At 40.6% G+C, this 18460-nt stretch overlaps 1 protein-coding gene and 1 long non-coding RNA gene across 3 annotated transcripts in view; one reads left to right on the plus strand and one right to left on the minus strand.

The window, feature by feature from the left end:
* The window catches only part of TMPRSS7 (transmembrane serine protease 7), a 46915-nt gene that overhangs the window by 16838 nt on the left and 11617 nt on the right, over window positions 1-18460 (plus strand). For both annotated transcript variants that reach the window (XM_074363216.1, XM_074363217.1), the window contains 6 exons: window positions 261-373; window positions 3060-3166; window positions 6289-6425; window positions 8325-8432; window positions 9980-10090; window positions 10911-11027. In XM_074363216.1, the coding sequence (XP_074219317.1) occupies window positions 261-373; window positions 3060-3166; window positions 6289-6425; window positions 8325-8432; window positions 9980-10090; window positions 10911-11027 (693 nt within the window). The remainder of the gene's footprint in view (window positions 1-260; window positions 374-3059; window positions 3167-6288; window positions 6426-8324; window positions 8433-9979; window positions 10091-10910; window positions 11028-18460) is intronic.
* Window positions 10143-16371, minus strand: LOC123613085 (uncharacterized). The gene is made up of 3 exons (XR_012506879.1): window positions 16216-16371; window positions 14025-14106; window positions 10143-13359 (listed from the first exon to the last, which is right to left on the minus strand). It is a non-coding gene; the product is annotated as an uncharacterized LOC123613085 (long non-coding RNA).

An 18460-nucleotide genomic window follows, 5' to 3' on the forward strand; every position in this document is an offset into this window, starting at 1 on the left:
CATGTTTTTAAAGAAAGTAATAGCATCCTATACATCTGTAGCCAAAATGTATAATTTGAAAACAAATAAAGACTTTGTACAAGTATTTTAGCTATACAACTGTAGAGTACTATTGCTTTTTAAAACATTAGTTTGCATTTCAAAAAATATATAATCTTCTTGATTAAGGAAGTGTTCATTTATAGTTAAAGAAATGTATGCAGTGTATTTCCTATAATCTTGCGACTACAAATCATTGTGTATTATTGGATATTTTTCAGAATGTGAAAACACAGTGTTGGTCAAAGAAACCACTGGCTTTGAAGGGAAAATTTCAAGTCCGTATTACCCCAGCTACTATCCTCCGAAATGCAAGTGTACCTGGAAATTTCAGGTAACCTAGTTTTACCACTATCTTAGAAAAAATACTATTATCCTATTTTTTGAATTTACTTATACTTAGTTTTTAAATTCCAAACAAAATATTAGTTAATTTTATAATATTTAAACCTTATTGAAATATATTACCTACAACATGAAACTTTGTTGTAATTTCAACCCTCTGCCCGGATTAACTGTTTTTTCAGACTGGGGCTCATTTTTCCAGTCTATTATTTTGTTTGTATTAAAAAATGCAAAGACATTGTGACAGGATCAGACAATTTATTTCATTATGGTAGAGCTCATTTGTTAATTTTTAATTACTACATCAGCATTATAACAAGAATAATAAAGAAATAATAAATTGAATTCGGCAACATATATTTCAGTCGTCTAAGCAAATCAGAGGGTAGATTTATATGAAATACACATCTCCCTCTGATGGTAGACAAGGAGTTCCTGCTTTTTGTTTGTTTGTTTTTAGAATCTCAGTCTGTAAACTATTTTTCTTTCTCTGCCTATAGTATCAAGAGGAGGGAGATACAGCAAGGAGTCAGTCACCTTGGTTCTTTCGCTATATATGTGCGAAATCATTTCTGAGAGGACACACAGGCTGTGCTCTCACAGAACATACTATAAAGTAGGGGGAGACAGGCGATAAACAGATATACCAGTGAAATACATACAGTGTGTTCCATGATGGTGCAACGCTATGGAGAAGAATAAAGTAGGGGAGGGGACCTCTCAGTTTGCATCTATTTTTTTTACATGGGAAGAAATAACCAGATGACCAGAGTGGAAAAAATGTGATACATGTTCTCATGAGCCTTCTGAGTCTTATGGTGAACAAAAGATAGTCCCGATCCTTTTGAGTTCCCAACATTGGTCTCTAAACAGCACTGAGGAAGGGAGGCCTTCAGAGAAATGCAAGACTGGTTTAAGTCTCTGGTCAGCGTTTCCTCACCTTGGGAAAGTTGCTTCTCTTTGGTTAGTCTTGGTTTCTTCTTATATAAGTTGGGAATCATACTACCTGCCTAACCGTGCTGTTGTGATATTTATTTTTTTATTGAGGGGGGAGGTAATAAGGTTTATTTATTTATTTATTTTTAGAGGAAGTGCTGGGGATTGAATCCAGGACCTCTTGCATGCTAAGCATGCACTCTACCACTTGAGCTATTCCCTTTCCCCTGTCGTGGTGTTTCAATGTGAGTCACTGTACCCAATCCATCCCCTCTCAAAGGTAGGTTAAGGGGAGGGGCTACCCCAAACACACATTAGAAAGAAGCACACAGCACAACAAAGAAATTATAATACAAAATATGACAACATAACTGAAAAGCCAAATGTCTATCAGAACAATAGAAGACAACGTGCAAAATTCATCTATTGAAGGAAAAAGACAGTAGGATTGAATCACAAAGTATTGCCTAAAACTTAACTGTATGTTGTTTTCAAAAGACAAAATGAATTTAAAAAGTGATTTAATAAGGCTGAAAATAAAAGAATGGACAATATCATGCCAGGCAAATGTAAACAATAAGAAAGCAGGGATCGCAAACTTAATGCCAGGCAGAGCTGAAATCGGAGCATTCAGTGAGAAAAGGAAGGCAATCTACGGTGATAAAGAGGCCGATGAACATAAGGATCTAATTATGACAATTACTCACCAAAGCACAGAGAACTAACACTCATAAAACCTGTAAGACAGACAAAGAGAAAAGAAGAGTGCTTTGATAAGAGATTTTCCTTTCTCTTGGCTCATGACAGAGACAGTTGGGGACAATAAATAAGGCAAGGGAGACTATTAAACCATACAAATGATGAATTTGGTAATACATGTAAACAGAAACCACCCTTTAAAAAATTACATTGGAGCATTTATAAATTTGATCACAACAAAATCCTTAATAAATTAAGAAATCAAAAGCTATACTGTAATAAGTAATCTCTTCTCTAACTAAGATAGAATTTTAAAATTTGAAAATAGACAAACCAAAATTCTACTCCCTAGAAATGTAAGAACTCTCTTAAATAATTCCTGGGCTAAAGTGAAAATTAAAACTAAAACTGTGGCATGTTGGTCGTGATGTATGTGCTTATCAAACAATGACATAACAAGGTCAGTTGCATTGTGTGTGTGTGTGTGTGTGTGTGGTCACTTGTGCATGCTTCAAATAAGCAGCCACTTCTCTTGTTTGATCTATCTCTTCGGAGAAGACATAGGAATGACTCAGTGACTGCCTTCCAGAACACACAGGCTTAATATGAAGAGGATGCTGATTCATCCCTCTGCCTAAAGAATCAGAACAGTGCCTTAAATAAACTACACCATTATTGTCATTGGAGGAGGAAAGTGTGTACACTCATTAGTAAGTGGGTGTTCTCAAAGTTAAGCTCATTTACTAGGAGGAAACTGAAACCTAGAGGTGATCTAATGTGTCCCACGTCACCCAGCTCATCACACTGAGGCTCACAGCTATTCCCTGAGCACTGGGAGGCTCACTTTTTCTCTGCCTGCTCTTCTTCTCAGGTCAGTTTGTTCAGGAGAACTGGTCTACCCCATCAAAGGCCACAGGGCACAAGGAATAAAACACCCTTAAAACAGCAAGCTTGGGGAATGAGCTCTGGGTAATAAAATCTTAGTCTGAAACATATTCTTCAGCTGAATCATTTTTCTGACTTCTGCTCGTTGTTCACAGACTCCCCTATCAACTCTCGGCGTAGCACTGAAATTCCATAACTATTCAATAGCCAAGAAGAGTGTGAAAGGCTGTGACCATGGATGGTGGGAAATTAATGAGCACATGTAAGTGGTTTCCATGAGTGAAGAATCCAATGACAAGCCTTGCCCAGAAGTTCAAAGCCCTGAATTCCTGTCCCCTAAAGAGTTTGCACTTAACAGACCGGGAAACTGAGGAATATGGGAATTAAATAACTTGCTCGAGGTCGCTCAGCTCCTAAGTGTCTAAGCCGGGATTCAAGTCCGTATGGCCCCAAGTTCTATCACTGCTCTTTATTGCTGGGCTATGGATGGAGTATAAATGGGCTGTGGCACTCTATCCTGTGCAGACGTAACTGGCAGATAAGCCACTGCACCCATGGAGGGAAACAGAGTACAGGTCCTGGTGATGACAAAGGTTAGAAACCATTAGCTGGTTCCGTGCAGCAGGAGAGGCCCGTTCGTCCTGGCTGTATCCTGAGGCTGGGACAGGGGTTGAGGCGGACCAGAAAGCAGCTGAGAGACACCTAATTGCCCAGGCTTCCTGACATGACCCAGTAGGTCCTCACTCTCACCCTTAATTCGTCCTTTGATTGTAGTTATTGTTTATTTGCTTCTAAAGTTATAATAGGTCTTTTATTTTTAAAAATACAGGAATGCTCCGTCTTTGCAGAACAGCTTCTCAGTTACTTCAAGGATCCCTGTGAAGTTGGCCTGAGGGATCAATCTGCTAATTCTTTGCTCATTGCTATTCCATGAATGAAACCTTCTCTTTCTAAATGATCTTCCTGAACAATCTTCTTTCATTTCCTTTAGACTCTTACACGACTTGCCAAATAGTCACTGATCTTGTCTTCATTGGAATGGATTCTACCTGATTTAAAGGCATCCTTGGATCCATTATCAAGATGTGGCCTGTACTCCTTTTGGGAGTATTTTTTGAATCAAGGGTCTATTGCGTAGACCTAGGTTCAAATTGCAGCCCTGTTATTTGGTAGCTACATTAACTAGAACAAATTAATTAACCACTTTAATTGTCAGTCTGTAAAATGAGGTAATAAGGTGAGGATTTTTTGTTAAGTATTCAATGAAATGATGCTTACCACACACCAAAAACTGTATTAATACGATTAATAAAATTGCTTTGGAAATGATATTGAACGCATAAATACTATGGAATGTACCCAGGGCTTTAAAGATACTGCATTTTGATTTTGGTATTTAATTAGAGGTCCAGAAAACAAATCTTTGCAGCTCTTTTGTAAACTTGTGTGCTTAAAACAGAGCAGTGCTTTGAAAATGAGATTTTTTTTTTCCGCTAAGTAACAACCCCGACCACCCACTGTGTAGTGCTAGAGTTCCTCCCACAAATACCAGGAAAGCTCTCTGCCCTAAATACTTTCCCTGAAGGGCCAGCTCTTCACTTGTGGGTTCGCTGAAATCCTATCAGATTCTTTTGACACTAGTTGTACCCTTGGGATTTAAAATGCCAGCCCTTCCTATTATCAGTCCTTTCCATCAGAAAGGCTCTAATTGAACGAATTTGGGACACCTTGCTGGTAAGTTAGCACTGGGTCTGTGCTGGGGAGGGAAGAAGTAATGCCAACACCGGGAAGCCTAGTGATCCTGAATTCAGAGAACAAGGCGGGGGTGGGGGAGGGGTGTGACTGCTCAGGGCAGCCGAAATGCAGTATATAAACCTGCAGAATTGAACAGCCTTCCAGCGAAGCTTGTGTGCAGCAAAGTTCCTCAGGGGAAGGCTGTTGGTGCGCTAGGAAGTGCTCAGATTTAGTATCAGGTGGACTGTGTCTCCATCCTGCCTTTCTACTCAGTTGCTATTTGAACTTTAACAAATTACTTCACCTCTTTCCACCTCAGTTTTCTTGCCTGTCACGTGCCTGTCCATGTAAATTAGCTCTCACTGGGTTTCTCCAGTCTCTCACTTTATTTTACTTTTGTTCCATAAACTACCACTATGCCCCATTACATACGCCTTGTAGACTCCGGTCCATGCATAGTTTCAACTATCCCTTTCCTCCTGACTCCTCCTTAACATCCAAGTGAGGCTCTTCTTTGCAAGAAAACGCTAGTAAATGTTTATGGAGAGCATGAATAAAATCACTATGAGACAGATAGCAATCATCATGTTTTCAGAATGCAGGACTCTGATCCCAGGATGACCAACTAGAGTAGACTCTGGCCCCCCAAATCTTGACTCACCTTTCAGGTGCCTCTCATACCCTGGCTCCCACTTAGCCTAGCAGTCACCTGCAGCTGCTGCCTCTTCCTGGTATCCCACCCATCAGGTCCTGAACTTCAGCCAATTCCAAAGAGTCTTCCTGAAATATACACGAATGTTTTAAACCGTAAAACCACAGGTTCCGCCTGTACTCCTCCCACTATATGCCAGTGTCTGATCCATGGAACATGTGTGGTTCCTAAATGCCTTGAGGGTTTGGAGTGACTGTCATTCACAGATCTCAGGGGAGGACGTCCCCCCTCAAGCTTTCTGTCTGCTGTTTCCCTTTAAGAACTTGCATGTTACACCAGGGAAGAGCTTCGCCCACAAAGGGCAGGAGCCTAACTTGCCATGGGCCCCCCGGGTAATAATACTACATGTCCCAGTAACCACAGTGCTCACATTAGAATTACTACTAGGAGAGACATTTTCTCTTAGGTGATGAGAAGTAAGAAAAATCAAGGTAGGGGAGCATTGTAGATAGACATCACTACTTTGAAATTTTGTCAAGGACAAGCCCTGAACTGCACATCAGACTTGAATTTAGATTGAAATATTGTTGTCTTTGGCTGTAAGTGTTGCTGGGATTCTTTGCATATTTTTAGTCTGGGTTCGTGGATTCCACTCTGCCCTAGAGGTTTGTGGCCAAAGCAGTCAATGCTTTTTGTTAGGCAGTTATTTATGCCTAAAGAAGAGAGGACTAGGAGCATTAAACCCATATCTCTTCTGTATTGTGGGAAAGCAACATGATAGCTGATAGTACTGCCATTGTTTTCTTTAGCAGAGGAGAAAATCACGGGGACAGAAGTGACTCAGAGGCACTTAGCATAGAACGGATAGCTACCGTCAGCTCCACCATAAGCATCTCCGTTCACGAAGCTCAAATGACCAAAGTATCAGTGAGCTCACTGTCAACAGGAGTGTGGTTGATGGACCCTCATGCTGTGTGTCTCTGACCCTCGCTCCTCAGGTACTGTGGCTCCTACATGGATCACCAGACCATCTTCCGAGTGCCCAGCCCCCTCGTTCACGTGCAGCTTCAGTGCAGTTCAAGGCTCTCGGACAAGCCCCTCTTGGTGGAATACGGCAGTTACAACATCAGTCAACGTAAGCCGGGGATCAGCTCCTTAGAACACCTTCATGAAGGGGTTAAGCAGAGGCCACCCCTTTACAACTCTAAACTTTGAGAATTTAAGGGATATTTTTATAGGAATATATAAATAAATATGTAATGTAAACAAAATAGATGATAAATAATACATACAATTATGTGTTTATTCTGCTGAAGTTTAAATTATAGAAGAAGTAACACAGTTGTTACAAATGAAAAATAGTTCCTTACATCATTCCTGAAATAGAGGGCAAGCTCATTTCTTGATTTGTTGTTCTTGCTAGCCACGATTCTTGGTATACACAAAGACTTGGTGGATCCGAAGGCAACAGTTTCAACTCACTGTGGCCTCTGATGTGTAGGGAGAGCTGGTCGCTCAAGGAGAGCCCAAATACCAGCCCTCAGAATGTTGAACTTCACACTGAGAACCGCTGGCAAGGGGGCAGGAAGCAGTCAGCGGAAATGGCAACGTCTGAGGGACGGCATTAGTGCTGGAGGGAGTAGATACTGACTCAGGAAATCCTCAACCCATTTTAAAAGGGGAAAAGTAAGGGTTAGCCACTTAGGTAACTATGAGGATAAGGCTTTTTAGACCCTTCCTTCTTTGCCAATCCGAATATACCTGCTTCTGGATTCAGAATATTACACTTCTGAATATCAGAATATTACAATTTCCAGCAAGGATCCAGCTATATAGTAAGCCATCTTATTTTTAACTGTTTTTGCAAACCAGGAATATTTCCTAGGGACTCACGCTTTCCATCGTGTGCAGTTGCAATGGTGGTTGATCTGATCATGCACTCTCCCTAATCTTTTGCACAAAGCACAGACAATGTCACTTATAAAGAACAGAAATTTCTTTCTCACAGCTCTGGAGGCTGGAAGTCTAAGATAACGGTGCCAGCCTGGTTGGGTGAGGGCCCCTTCTGGATCTCAGACTTTCCGTTTTGTCCCCACATGGTGGGAGGAGCAAGGGAGTGCTGTGGGGCCCCCTTTACAAAGGCACTAATCCCATTCGTGCGGGAGCTGCCTTCGTAACTTCTGTAAAACCTCCGTAAAACCCCACCTCCTCAAACCATCATCACGTTAGGCATTAGGATTTCAACACCTGAAATGGGTGGTGGGAGGTGGACACAAAATTCAGACTGTGGCAGAGAGCAAGGATTGATTACTTTCCTCATGTTTGGCTGTAAGCCCAGGAATAATGATTCTGGACCAGGCAGGGAATGGATCTTCAATGAGTAGCCTAGTTGAAGTGCACTGGGAGGTAGGAAGCAGGAGCCCCAGTTCTGAGGCCAGTCACTAATGTCCTTAGGTCCACTTTCTAAGGTCGGTGGTTACTACTACATTTTGGGACAAAGATCACTTGAAAATGTAAGTAAAGGCACAGACTCCTCAGAATAATGCATCTGATCATAGAGGATTCAGAGACACCAGAAGACCATTTGTAATTCCCTGGGGAGTCTGAAGACAACACACTGGGCATGCTGGACTTGAATGTATCATCCAGCTTTCTCTTTCTTCAAGTCTGTGATAAAGTCAAGTTGAGGAGTCAAGGATGGAGGTAGTAGGAATTAGATTGTACATGTGACCTGGATGAAGTGTCGACCCAGAACTCCTGCAGGATTAGTTTGCTTTCTTTGCTCTCTTAAATTCTCCATTTTGGTCTTTCAGTGACCTTGCTTATTATTTCAATTTTTTAACTCAATTTTTATATTTATTTAATTTATATGTTTCAATGACCTTTCAATAGTCTCCTCTGAGGGAGAAATTGTATATTTACTACTGGTGCATTGCCACCGCTTAGCCATTTAACACTTCATACTTCTTTGTTAATGTGGTCTGGTGCCTTTTAGGGACCCACACAACATTTCCTGTTTTTTTATTATCTCTAGCCTGTCGTGTTGGATCTTTTAGATGCTCCTCCGGTTTGTGTGTCCCTCAAGCCCAGCGCTGTGATGGCGTAAATGACTGCTTTGATGAGAGCGATGAACTTTTCTGTGGTGGGTATTCAAGCTTTTACCAGGACTTTCTCAGGAACAGAGAGCTTGTCAGGACCATTGTTACTGATGCTGCATATCCTGGGTCTTTGTAGCTGTTATCTCTGACCACATAACAAACTACCCCCAAACTCGGTGACTTACAACAATCACTTGTTCCGGATCATCCATCTGTGGGTTGTGTGAGATATGACTGATCTAGGCTGGGCTCAGCGGGGTAGCACTGCTTTAAGCAGTGGTCCTCCTGAGCTTGGTTCTTCACAGGTTGGGGTCACTATTCTCCTCATGGTTCTTCTCCTTGTTGAGCTAGTGGGCTGGGAGAAGTGTTCACCCGACCATATGACACCATTGGCAGCACTTTCTCCTAAAGATCCAGAGTTAGATTTCAATACAATTGCAATAGTGACGCTATTTAACCGTTTTCATATTGTTGGGAAAATATTATAATTAATATAGCTAACCATGAAAAAATCATATTCATGAAAAATAACCTGTGACTCTACATTTTTTTAATTGACAAAACAAAATATAACCCTCTTAGCTTATGCTTCATTGACCTTTTAAATCTATAGGGTCTTCTATTCCCTAAGAAAAGGATACAATTATATAGTGATTGAGGTTGCTTTTGTTTTTTTATATTATTATGATTCCCTACCACGATGCTCCAAACAAAAGTGATTATTGTTACTTCATAACAAGGATCGTTCTTTGATCCTTATTTCTCATCATGCCAATTTGGAAGCTGTTCTCCAGGCGTTGACTTGGTACTCTCAGAGACTTAATAACTGTTTCAGGGCAGCAATGCTCTCCCCCTGCCCCTCACAAGACATACATCTGAAAAAACAGGAGCAGATAACAAAAATGATAACTTTTCAAAAAAACCCAGAAATGTCTAAGGAATCATACTCTATAAGAGTGCTTGCTAATATACTGTGTCTGTCACGTGGCTATAGGCAATTCATAAAAATATACCAAAGAAGAAATATTGTAATAGATTTACACTGGTATTTCCCAATTCAGGAAATAAATTTCTCAGGATAAAATAATTTAAAAGAGAGTTTTCCTTACCAATAGACTACAAGTCTGCTGCTTTTTAAGGTCTCACATTCGTTCACCTAGTCAACAAATCCTTAGTGAGCACCTACTACTTGATCAGGGGCTTGAAATACAGAGATGAATACGACAAAATCCCCAATCTCAGGATACTCCCACTTTGTTTAGGAAGGTAGACAAGTTCAACTTAGAAAACAGCTTATGATTTTTATTTTCCTTAAAATCTTAACAATGCATTTAATTGTAATTAGATAAACAAACCACCAGAGTTTCATATATTTAACGCACAGCTAGAGTCAGATCTGACACACTCAGGGTGCTAGGAATCATACCAAAGTGTAAACATTTGCTTTTCCTCATGGAGGTGTCAGTTTTGAGGAAACACAGTTTTGTTTGATTTAAGTCATCCTAAACACTTGCACCTTTAAAGGGCACTGCTGGCCATCAGTCTGCTGATGTCTCAGGCTCACAAGACTTCATGTCTGTTCTCGTTCCAGTGACCCTTAAACCTGCCTGCAATGCCAGCTCCTTCAGGCAGCACAGCCCTCTGGTCTGCGATGGCTTCAGGGACTGTGAGGATGGCCAGGATGAGCAGAACTGCACTCAGAGTGAGGAAGACCCCTCTGTACTTTGCTGTTCTTCCTAGCAGACTCTTCTAAGTCAGAACTGAAATAACTGTTGAGCTAAGGCAATTGACTTGTCCCAGTGTTCCCAGGACTCCCCCAGTTTTAGCACTGAAAATCCCAGGTCCCAAGAATCCTCTTGGATGCAGACAAAATGGAAAAGTTGGCCACTTTATCTGGGGTGGGGTGGAGTGAGTGTGTGTGTGTGTGTGTGTGTGTGTGTGTGTGTGTGTGTGTGTGAATACTGGAAAACTTTTCTTGCTTACTTGCTTTTAAAGCTGTTCCAGACTAAAGGATACTGAGATTCTGATACAGCAGGACTTGCCAGATACCATAATGGGGCGTGTTCTATTCCAGACCCTGCAGAAACACACACCACCTGAGATGTGAACAAATATGCTATAATTCATAAAATCTGTCCATTCCCCTGCCTCTAATGGCATAAAAGGACTAAGTATGGTGTTGACTTTTGCTCAAACATTTTCTTGGAGAATAAGACAAAGTAATGGCAAAGAGATCATGGCTTAAGTCACTGATATGGCCAATTGCCTTGCATCTCACTTACAGTGGAAGAAAGGAGAGGCTGTTGGATTGATTCTCAACAGGTGCCCCTGCCTGTCTTCCAGTGAAGCTGTTGAGATGCAGGGACAGGACACATGGGGTTGCTTCATTTCCTTCTGCCATGTTTCCCAGAGCAGCAAACACTGATCCTGTAGCTAAGCCATCCTTCATGGATGGAGTGCAGTATCATTCACTCAAAATTGTTTCTGGGAAGGAAAAACTTCCTTCTTCTGCTCATTTTTAGGTATTCTATGCAGCAACAGAACTTTTAGGTGTGGCAATGATATTTGCTTTAGGAAACAAAATGCAAAATGTGATGGGACTGTGGACTGCCCAGATGGAAGCGACGAGGAAGGCTGCAGTGAGTAGAAACACGTTCCCCCTGATTCCTTGTACTTTCCTCCACAGTTGATTTGTCTTGCATTTGCATTCCCTTCTTGGTATAATCCCCCTGGCAGAAGTTGCCACAGGCCAGGGAAGAATAGTAAATATTAATTAACTGAATCTGAAATGGTTTCTCAGAATTAAAATCCTAGAGTGGATTCTATCTTCTTTTTTGACAAGCATTAATGCACTGGATGTTTATAATGAAAATTTTTCACTGTCTAATAACTCTAATCAGATAAGTTCTTTAAAAAAAAACCTATGAAAAAAGAAGTAAGTACTGGAATGCCGTTAATGATTATGTTAATTATGCTGTATGTTAAGATCTGTAGGTTGTCTTTTCATTTTGTTGATGGTATCCTTAGCTGTGCAAAAGCTTTTAAGTTTAATAAGGTCTCATTTGTTTATTTTTGCTTTTATTTCCATTACTCTAGGAGCTCGTCTGAAAAAAATATTGCAGTGATTTATATCAAAGAGTGTTCTGCTTATGTTTTCCTCTAGGAGTTTTATAGTATCTGGTCTTACATTTAGGACTTTAATCCATTTTGAGTTTATTTTTGTTTATGGTGTTAGAGAATGCTCTAAGTTCATTCTTTTACAAGTAGCTGCCCAGTTTTCCCGGCAACATTTATTGAAGAGACTGTCTTTTCTCCATTGTATATTTTTGCCTCCTTTATTATAGATTAATTGACCACAAGTGTGTGAGTTTATTTCTGGACTTTCTATCCTGTTCCGTTGATCTATGTGTCTGTTTTTGTGCCAGTACCATACTGTTTTGATTACTGTAGTTTTGTAGTATGGCCTAAAGTCAGGGAGCATGATTCCCCAGCTCCATTCTTCTTTCTCAAGAATGTTTTGTTTATTCAGAGTCTTTTGTTTTTCCATACAAATTTTAACATTTTTTTGCTCCAATTCTGTGAAAAATGTTTTTGGGTTTCTGATAGACATTGCATTGAATCTGTATATTGCCTTGGGTAGTATGGCCATTTTAACAATATTGATTTTTCCAACCTAAGAACATGACATTTCTTTCCATCTGCTTGTGTCATCTTCAGTGTCTTGCAGTTTTTGGAGTACAGATCCTTTGCCTCCTAGTAGATTTATTCCTAGGTATTTTATTCTTTTTGAGTGATTATAAATAGGATTGTTTCCTTAATTTCCTTTTAATGCTTTGTTGGAGTCAATTTGCTAGTATTTTGTTGAGAATTTTTGCATATATATTCATAAGTGATATGGGCCTGTAATTTTCTTTTCTTTTTTGTGATATCTTTGTCTGGTTTTGGACTTAGAGTGATGGTAGCCTCTTTTACCCAAAAGAAAACAGTCTTTTCAAGCAACACGTGGAAAATACCCCAAACCTGAATTTAGTACACAAAAAATGATGTTGAACACTGTCCATAGCGCAATAAAATTAGAAGTTTACATAATTCTTTTCACTCTTTAATTATACCAGAAATCATAGCAAGAACTACGAGTTACTATGAATGACAATGAGAAATCTGTAGAAAATCTGTAGAAAATCTGTAGAAATTGATAAGGCAGTTCTCAGAGGGAAATATTTAATCCTAACTTAATTTATTAAGAAATAAGAAAGGTTGAAAAATGAGTACACACATATATCCAAAATTCCCATCCCCCCCAAAATAATAAGAGGAGTCAGTTAATAAAGTTAAAAGCGCAAATTAATAAAATGGTACACAAAATGTAGACTTAATCAAAAACACCAAAATCTGTTTTTTCTAATGCTAATGATACAGATAAACTGGCTAGAGTAATCAGGGAAAACGAAGGCAGCCCAACAACATCCTCTCAACAACCCTGAACATCAGGAATGACGAGATGGGCACAGCGACACGTACAAATCAGGAGCCCCGAGTGGTGCATACGTCCTGTTTCAGTGAGGGGTACTCTCAGTGGATGTGCAAAGTTCCAGGGCAACACCCGTTGTTAGGACAGGTGTTTCCTAAACATTGGTTGAGATGTTGCAGAGCAGAGATGTGAAGAAATTGCTGCTTTTAGAATGCAGAGGAGAAAAGGGTATCAAAGCTAGAGTTTTAACATCTTGGGCGATTTTCCTCTTTGACTATGGAAGAAATAATTTAGTGGAAAGTCTACAATTCTTTGCTGCTTGTATGAAATTCCATTTAGAGTCCCCCAGTCGGTAAATCCTGCGCTGTAGATGGTGTGACGCTTCCCCTTCCCACTCCGTGAAGGCTGATGGAGAGCAACAGCACGCAGGAGGAGATAAAAGCCCAGCAGCACTTCCTTCCGTGTAGCACAGGGAACTACACTCAACATCCTGTGACAACCTTTAATGAAAAGGAATATACGTATGTATATGCATGCCTGGGGCATTATGGGGTACACCAGAAATCGACACATTGTAACTGACTATATTTCAATAAAAAAAAAACCAAACACGCCAGCAGCAAGGTGAGGGGTGGTGTCTTATGGAATCACGGAGAAAGGTCTAACACAAGTAGGAAACTCAGCAGATAAGTGGGCAGTGCAGGTGTATGGTTTAGGCAATAGACTATGTGAACCTATGTAACCTCCCTATTTAATTATTTTTAATATTTTTCTGTAGAAGAGGGACACACCCAATTTTAAGGCTTATTGCTAAATTACCTTCCAAAAAGGCCCTATTCACTTATACTCCCCCAAGTATTCCCAATTCTTTACAAATATAGAAAATTAATATTTTAAACATTATTCAACTTGATAGATGAAAAATTATATCTTAATTAGAAAGAGTTTTTATGTCTGTTTTATCTGTGAAAACAGTTTCTAAATATCAAAGTCTTTGATAACAAAAATGGGGAAAGTAGAAAGAAAAACTCTTCCAAACGAATCACACGTTGAAATAATCCATGCAGACAGACGAAACAGCACAGCACAAACAATAGTGGCCAAATGGCTCCACTCTAGAAATTGTGTTTCCTGGATTCCAAGCAGGGCAATGGAGTATCTTTACCTTGTGCCTCGCATAGTATCAGAGCTGACAAGAACCAGATCAGTTTGCAGGAGAACAGATGACAGAAGAGCCTCCTGAACACCTGAAGACAGAAAGCAAAGGACAGAAATGGGCATTTGCATGAGGACAAGGCTAAGGAAACTTTGATCTGATCACTATGTCAGGGAGTGTTGCAGCTACAGTTTAACCACTGGAAACCTTTGGTTTTGTGGCAGAAAAGCAGCAGCGTGTATCTCATTACGGTGGTCTCTAGCAATGGGAGGCCTTGGCATCACGGCAAGGGAACAGTGAAACAGAAAACACAGGAAAGCAAGGCACAGATGCTTTCTGCCCTTGAATTTCAACCAAGTTCTATTACCATCCTCCTGAATTCCCCATTCCTGGGGACCAGGCACAGAGCATCCTTTTCAGGACACAAACTGGTGTCTTAGCATAGACACTAGTCAGTCCCTCTTTGCTCCCCCAGCCTAGGGTCGGAAAAGCTGCTTCCTCCATCACCTTGTATTCTTCCCATCAACTCCTTCTTGGATGAACGTTTATCCTTGGTCTTTCAGCATTTAGGCTTTTAAAACTCAAATACTTAGGCTCTCGCTGTTTAACAACTTTGACTTCTGAAACTAAAAAGTTTTTTTCTGGCATTCTAATCCCATATCAATTTTTTTTAAACCATCATGCCACATGGAAATCCAGGCTTTAGCAAAGGCTGTTTTGAGGAATGCAGAATAATTTAGCTCTCAGCGTGAAAAATCTGTGTTTTAGGATAGGAGAGAAAGCCAAAACACAAGATATGTGAACTGGGAGCCAGCAGTGGTCAAGAAACAGAAGCACAGTGACTGAGGCAAAGGGAATTAGAAGGAAAGGCCTGCTATTAAATATATACATATTTCCTCTGGCTGACTTGAGTTCAGGTGAGCACAAAGACTAGATGTGTAAGCTGGGACAGATCATTTTACATTTCTGAGATGCAGTAAAAATATTCCCAACCTTCTTTCTGTTAAAAAGACTAAATGAGGTCATATATGTAAAGCTCTTGGAACAGTGACTGATAGAAGTAAGTACTAAATCAATGTTGCTGTTATCTCATTGGGTTACACTGAGAATTTAATATAGTGCCTAAGATATGGTAAATGCCAACATGTGTTACGTGGTCATAATAATCCATTAATCAAATTTTACAGTAATGGAAATGGAGAAGTCCATTTATAACCTGTGCCAAAAGGGCCAGGGTTCACAAAGCCCTGGCTCTTACCTGACAGCTGCCTGCCTGGCAGCTCCATTGTCCCTATACGTACCTCTTACCCTGAAAGCTTCTAGGTCCAAATCCTGACCCTGACATATTACACAGTCACATGGACTTGGAGACATTTTCTGCCTGTTTCTTTGTGAAATTGGGTAATAATTCCTCCTTTGACGGATAGTTGTGAAGGTTAAGAGCATCTAGCACATGGTAAACATCACTTGAAGGCCTTTGTTAAGAAAGACATTGAAATAACCGGCTGTGGGGTCTTGCCAATAAACTATATATGAAAAAAATTCACCCTGAGGCATTACCTGTATTTGGATTTTAATTTTTATTGTTTTTTAAAAATTACACCAGTGTAAATGAAGACCCTCTCCTTCATTCTGTCATGTATACAGATCCTGAATGAACAAAATGTCTGTCTCTCATAGCCTGGGTTTTAACCCTGATGTAGCCGATCGTTTATGGCTTCCCAAGGCAAAGGCGCAGAGGATGGAGAAAGAGGCTGGAGCGTCATGGAGGGAGCGAGCTCTCCCAGGGACAGTAATCCCGAAATTCACAACCCCACCCCAGCTTTCAGGGCCTAAACGGAGCCAATACAGCACCCTCTATCCCTGCCAGCAGCGCGCGACCCCCAGGCCCAGTTCCCCTCCAGGGATGTCAATGGTCTTCGGAGAAGCGCCTGCGGAGCCACCGCCCGGCGACATCCTTTCTCTAGCACGTTGAGACAGAGAACCGGATGGCCAGAACGGCCTGTAAACCATCAACTAGAAGGCAAAATCAGCTTCTCTGCAAGGATAAGCGCTGAGAGGAAAGCGCTAGCAAAAATCCCAGCTCCGGACCAGCCTGAGGAGGGCCGCAGCCTGGCGCTCTCAGCCCGCCACCGCCCCAGGGCCGCCGGCGCGACACCGCCCACCCCGAGCCCTCTTTCCCTCGCCTGGCCCGGCTCACCAGCCTCTCCATCCTCGCTCCCGGCCGCGCGCGCTGGCGGGCTTCAGCTGGAGGTCCGGAGGGATCTCACGCCAGACCCGGGGTGCTGGAGGAAGGTCCTCGCCACTAGGAAGCCCCCCGCAATCGCAGTGATTCCCCGCCCCTCACTCCTCCCCCTGCCCCGCCCCCTTACTTTCCCCTGCACACTCACATACACACACTTACACACATCACACACACAAAGGAGCCGAGGCCAGGTAGGTTAGTGCTAGGCAATTAAATGCCTTTTAAAAACATGCTCATCTTTTTTCTATCTTCAAACAGTTCGAATTTTTCAGAGATGGCAACTGGGGAAACGGAGAAAGTGTTTGAAAAAAATATACACTTTTCCCATTTTCATCTTACAGAGAGAAAGGATACAGGGCGAGATCAGAGGACGTGAAGCGTTTCACGGCATTCGCGCTGGGAGGAATGGCAGTCTGCGCTGTGGAGCAGGCATGTAGGAAATGATTTTTGAGCAGTGTTACAGTTTCCCCAGTTACCACCTCTGAAAAATGCAAATATTTTGAAGCCGAATCTAACCAAGAAGCACTTTACAAAAAACAAATGTATATTTATTTTTATCCAGAACCAAATTGTATCTTTAAGCCGTCAACGTCGCTCTTTCACCAGTGTGACTGGATTTCTTTTCTGTGAGGCATTTTCTAACACTTGCGTTGATGCTGAGGATTCTTATTTTAACAAGTTCCAGAGTTCTCGGCTCTTAAAAAATAAACAAAGACAAACAGATCAATGAAGTGCTCAATTCCTAAAGCCTTTCCTGTTCGCCCACCAGCACCCCTCTGACAAGGTGCTGGAACAGAGCCTTTACTTAAGGATTCATGGGGCTGTAAATCCCAGGGCTGTAAATAAAAAATGACTGATTTTTTTTTCAGAAAAACATTAACATAAAGTACACATTGAAAGGACCAAAAGATTCACAGAGTGGCAAACAGGCATTTATAAGAGAAAGCCAACTTAAGGACATATTATAATGAAATGAAGAACATCAAAGTAAGGAAATCGAAGAGAAAATTCTTAAAAGCTTCAAAAATGAAAAGTAGAGACACTGAAGAAAAGAAACAAAGTGACTTTGTCACAAGGCAGTGCTGGATGCAGGAAGGCAATGAGCTAATTTTCAAAATATTGAAGAAAATCAGCTTTGACTTCCACTTTGCCTTTTATAAATATTGCTACAAAGGTATATTTTAAAAAATACTTTTCACTTTTGATTGTGTTATTCATAGAGGAAAGTGCATACCTCATGAGTACACAGTTTGAATTGCCATAGAGTAAACATGCTTGCATAGCTGTGAGCAGATAAAACCCTGACGGTTCCCAGCCCCACAGAGCCGGTTCCACCCTCTTTGCTCACTCTTCCTGCACTACTGCCTCTGCCACCACCCACTGCTCTCTTACTCTTAGCATCATGAAATAGGCCTGCCTGTTAGTGAACTTGATATAAATGACGTCATGGAGTATGTCCTCACTTGTATCTGGGTTCTTTCACTCAACAGTAGATTTGAAAAATTCATCCATGATTTTGCATGTCACTGTGAGTCATTCATTCTCACTGCTGTATACTATCCCATTCTGTAAACACCACATTTATTTACTACTTTACTGTTACTAGACATTTGTGTGTTTTCCATTTGGGGGTTATTTTTAATAGTGGTGCTATAAACATTTTTATACATGGCTTTTCCTAAACATGTGTACATCATTCTGTTAGATTATTTTTTGTTTTATCTCTTCCTCTTCATTTTTAATCTTTCTCTATTCTTTTCTTTCCCAATTGTGTAGATGATATTTTGTGGGACCTCAATTTTTTAAAACTACTGAAAGACTCTGTCCTAAATTTTAAGAGCAAAATATTACAAAATGACAGGATGAAAAAAGATTTTGTTAAGCATATAAACCTCAGAAAATTTATTATATCAGGACTCTCCTTGAAAACACTTTTGAAAAAAGCATTCTGGAAGAAAGAAAAATGAACCCAGGAGGATGCTACATAGAAAGATATGCAGAAAGGATATATAACTTATCAAAATTTGTAACTGCCTAAAAAAGCAAGATTCCCCCAAGTCATATATGTATAATAAAATAATTAAAAAATTCAAGCCTACATGGAAGGACGTAAGGGTTTAGGTAGTAAGATTATGAGAGGTAGGTGAGAATTATGCCAAGATGTATATGCTTAAGAAATAGACATTAAAAAATAAATATA

Source organism: Camelus bactrianus, chromosome 1 (genome assembly GCF_048773025.1).
Source record: "Camelus bactrianus isolate YW-2024 breed Bactrian camel chromosome 1, ASM4877302v1, whole genome shotgun sequence".
NCBI lineage: Eukaryota > Metazoa > Chordata > Mammalia > Artiodactyla > Camelidae > Camelus > Camelus bactrianus.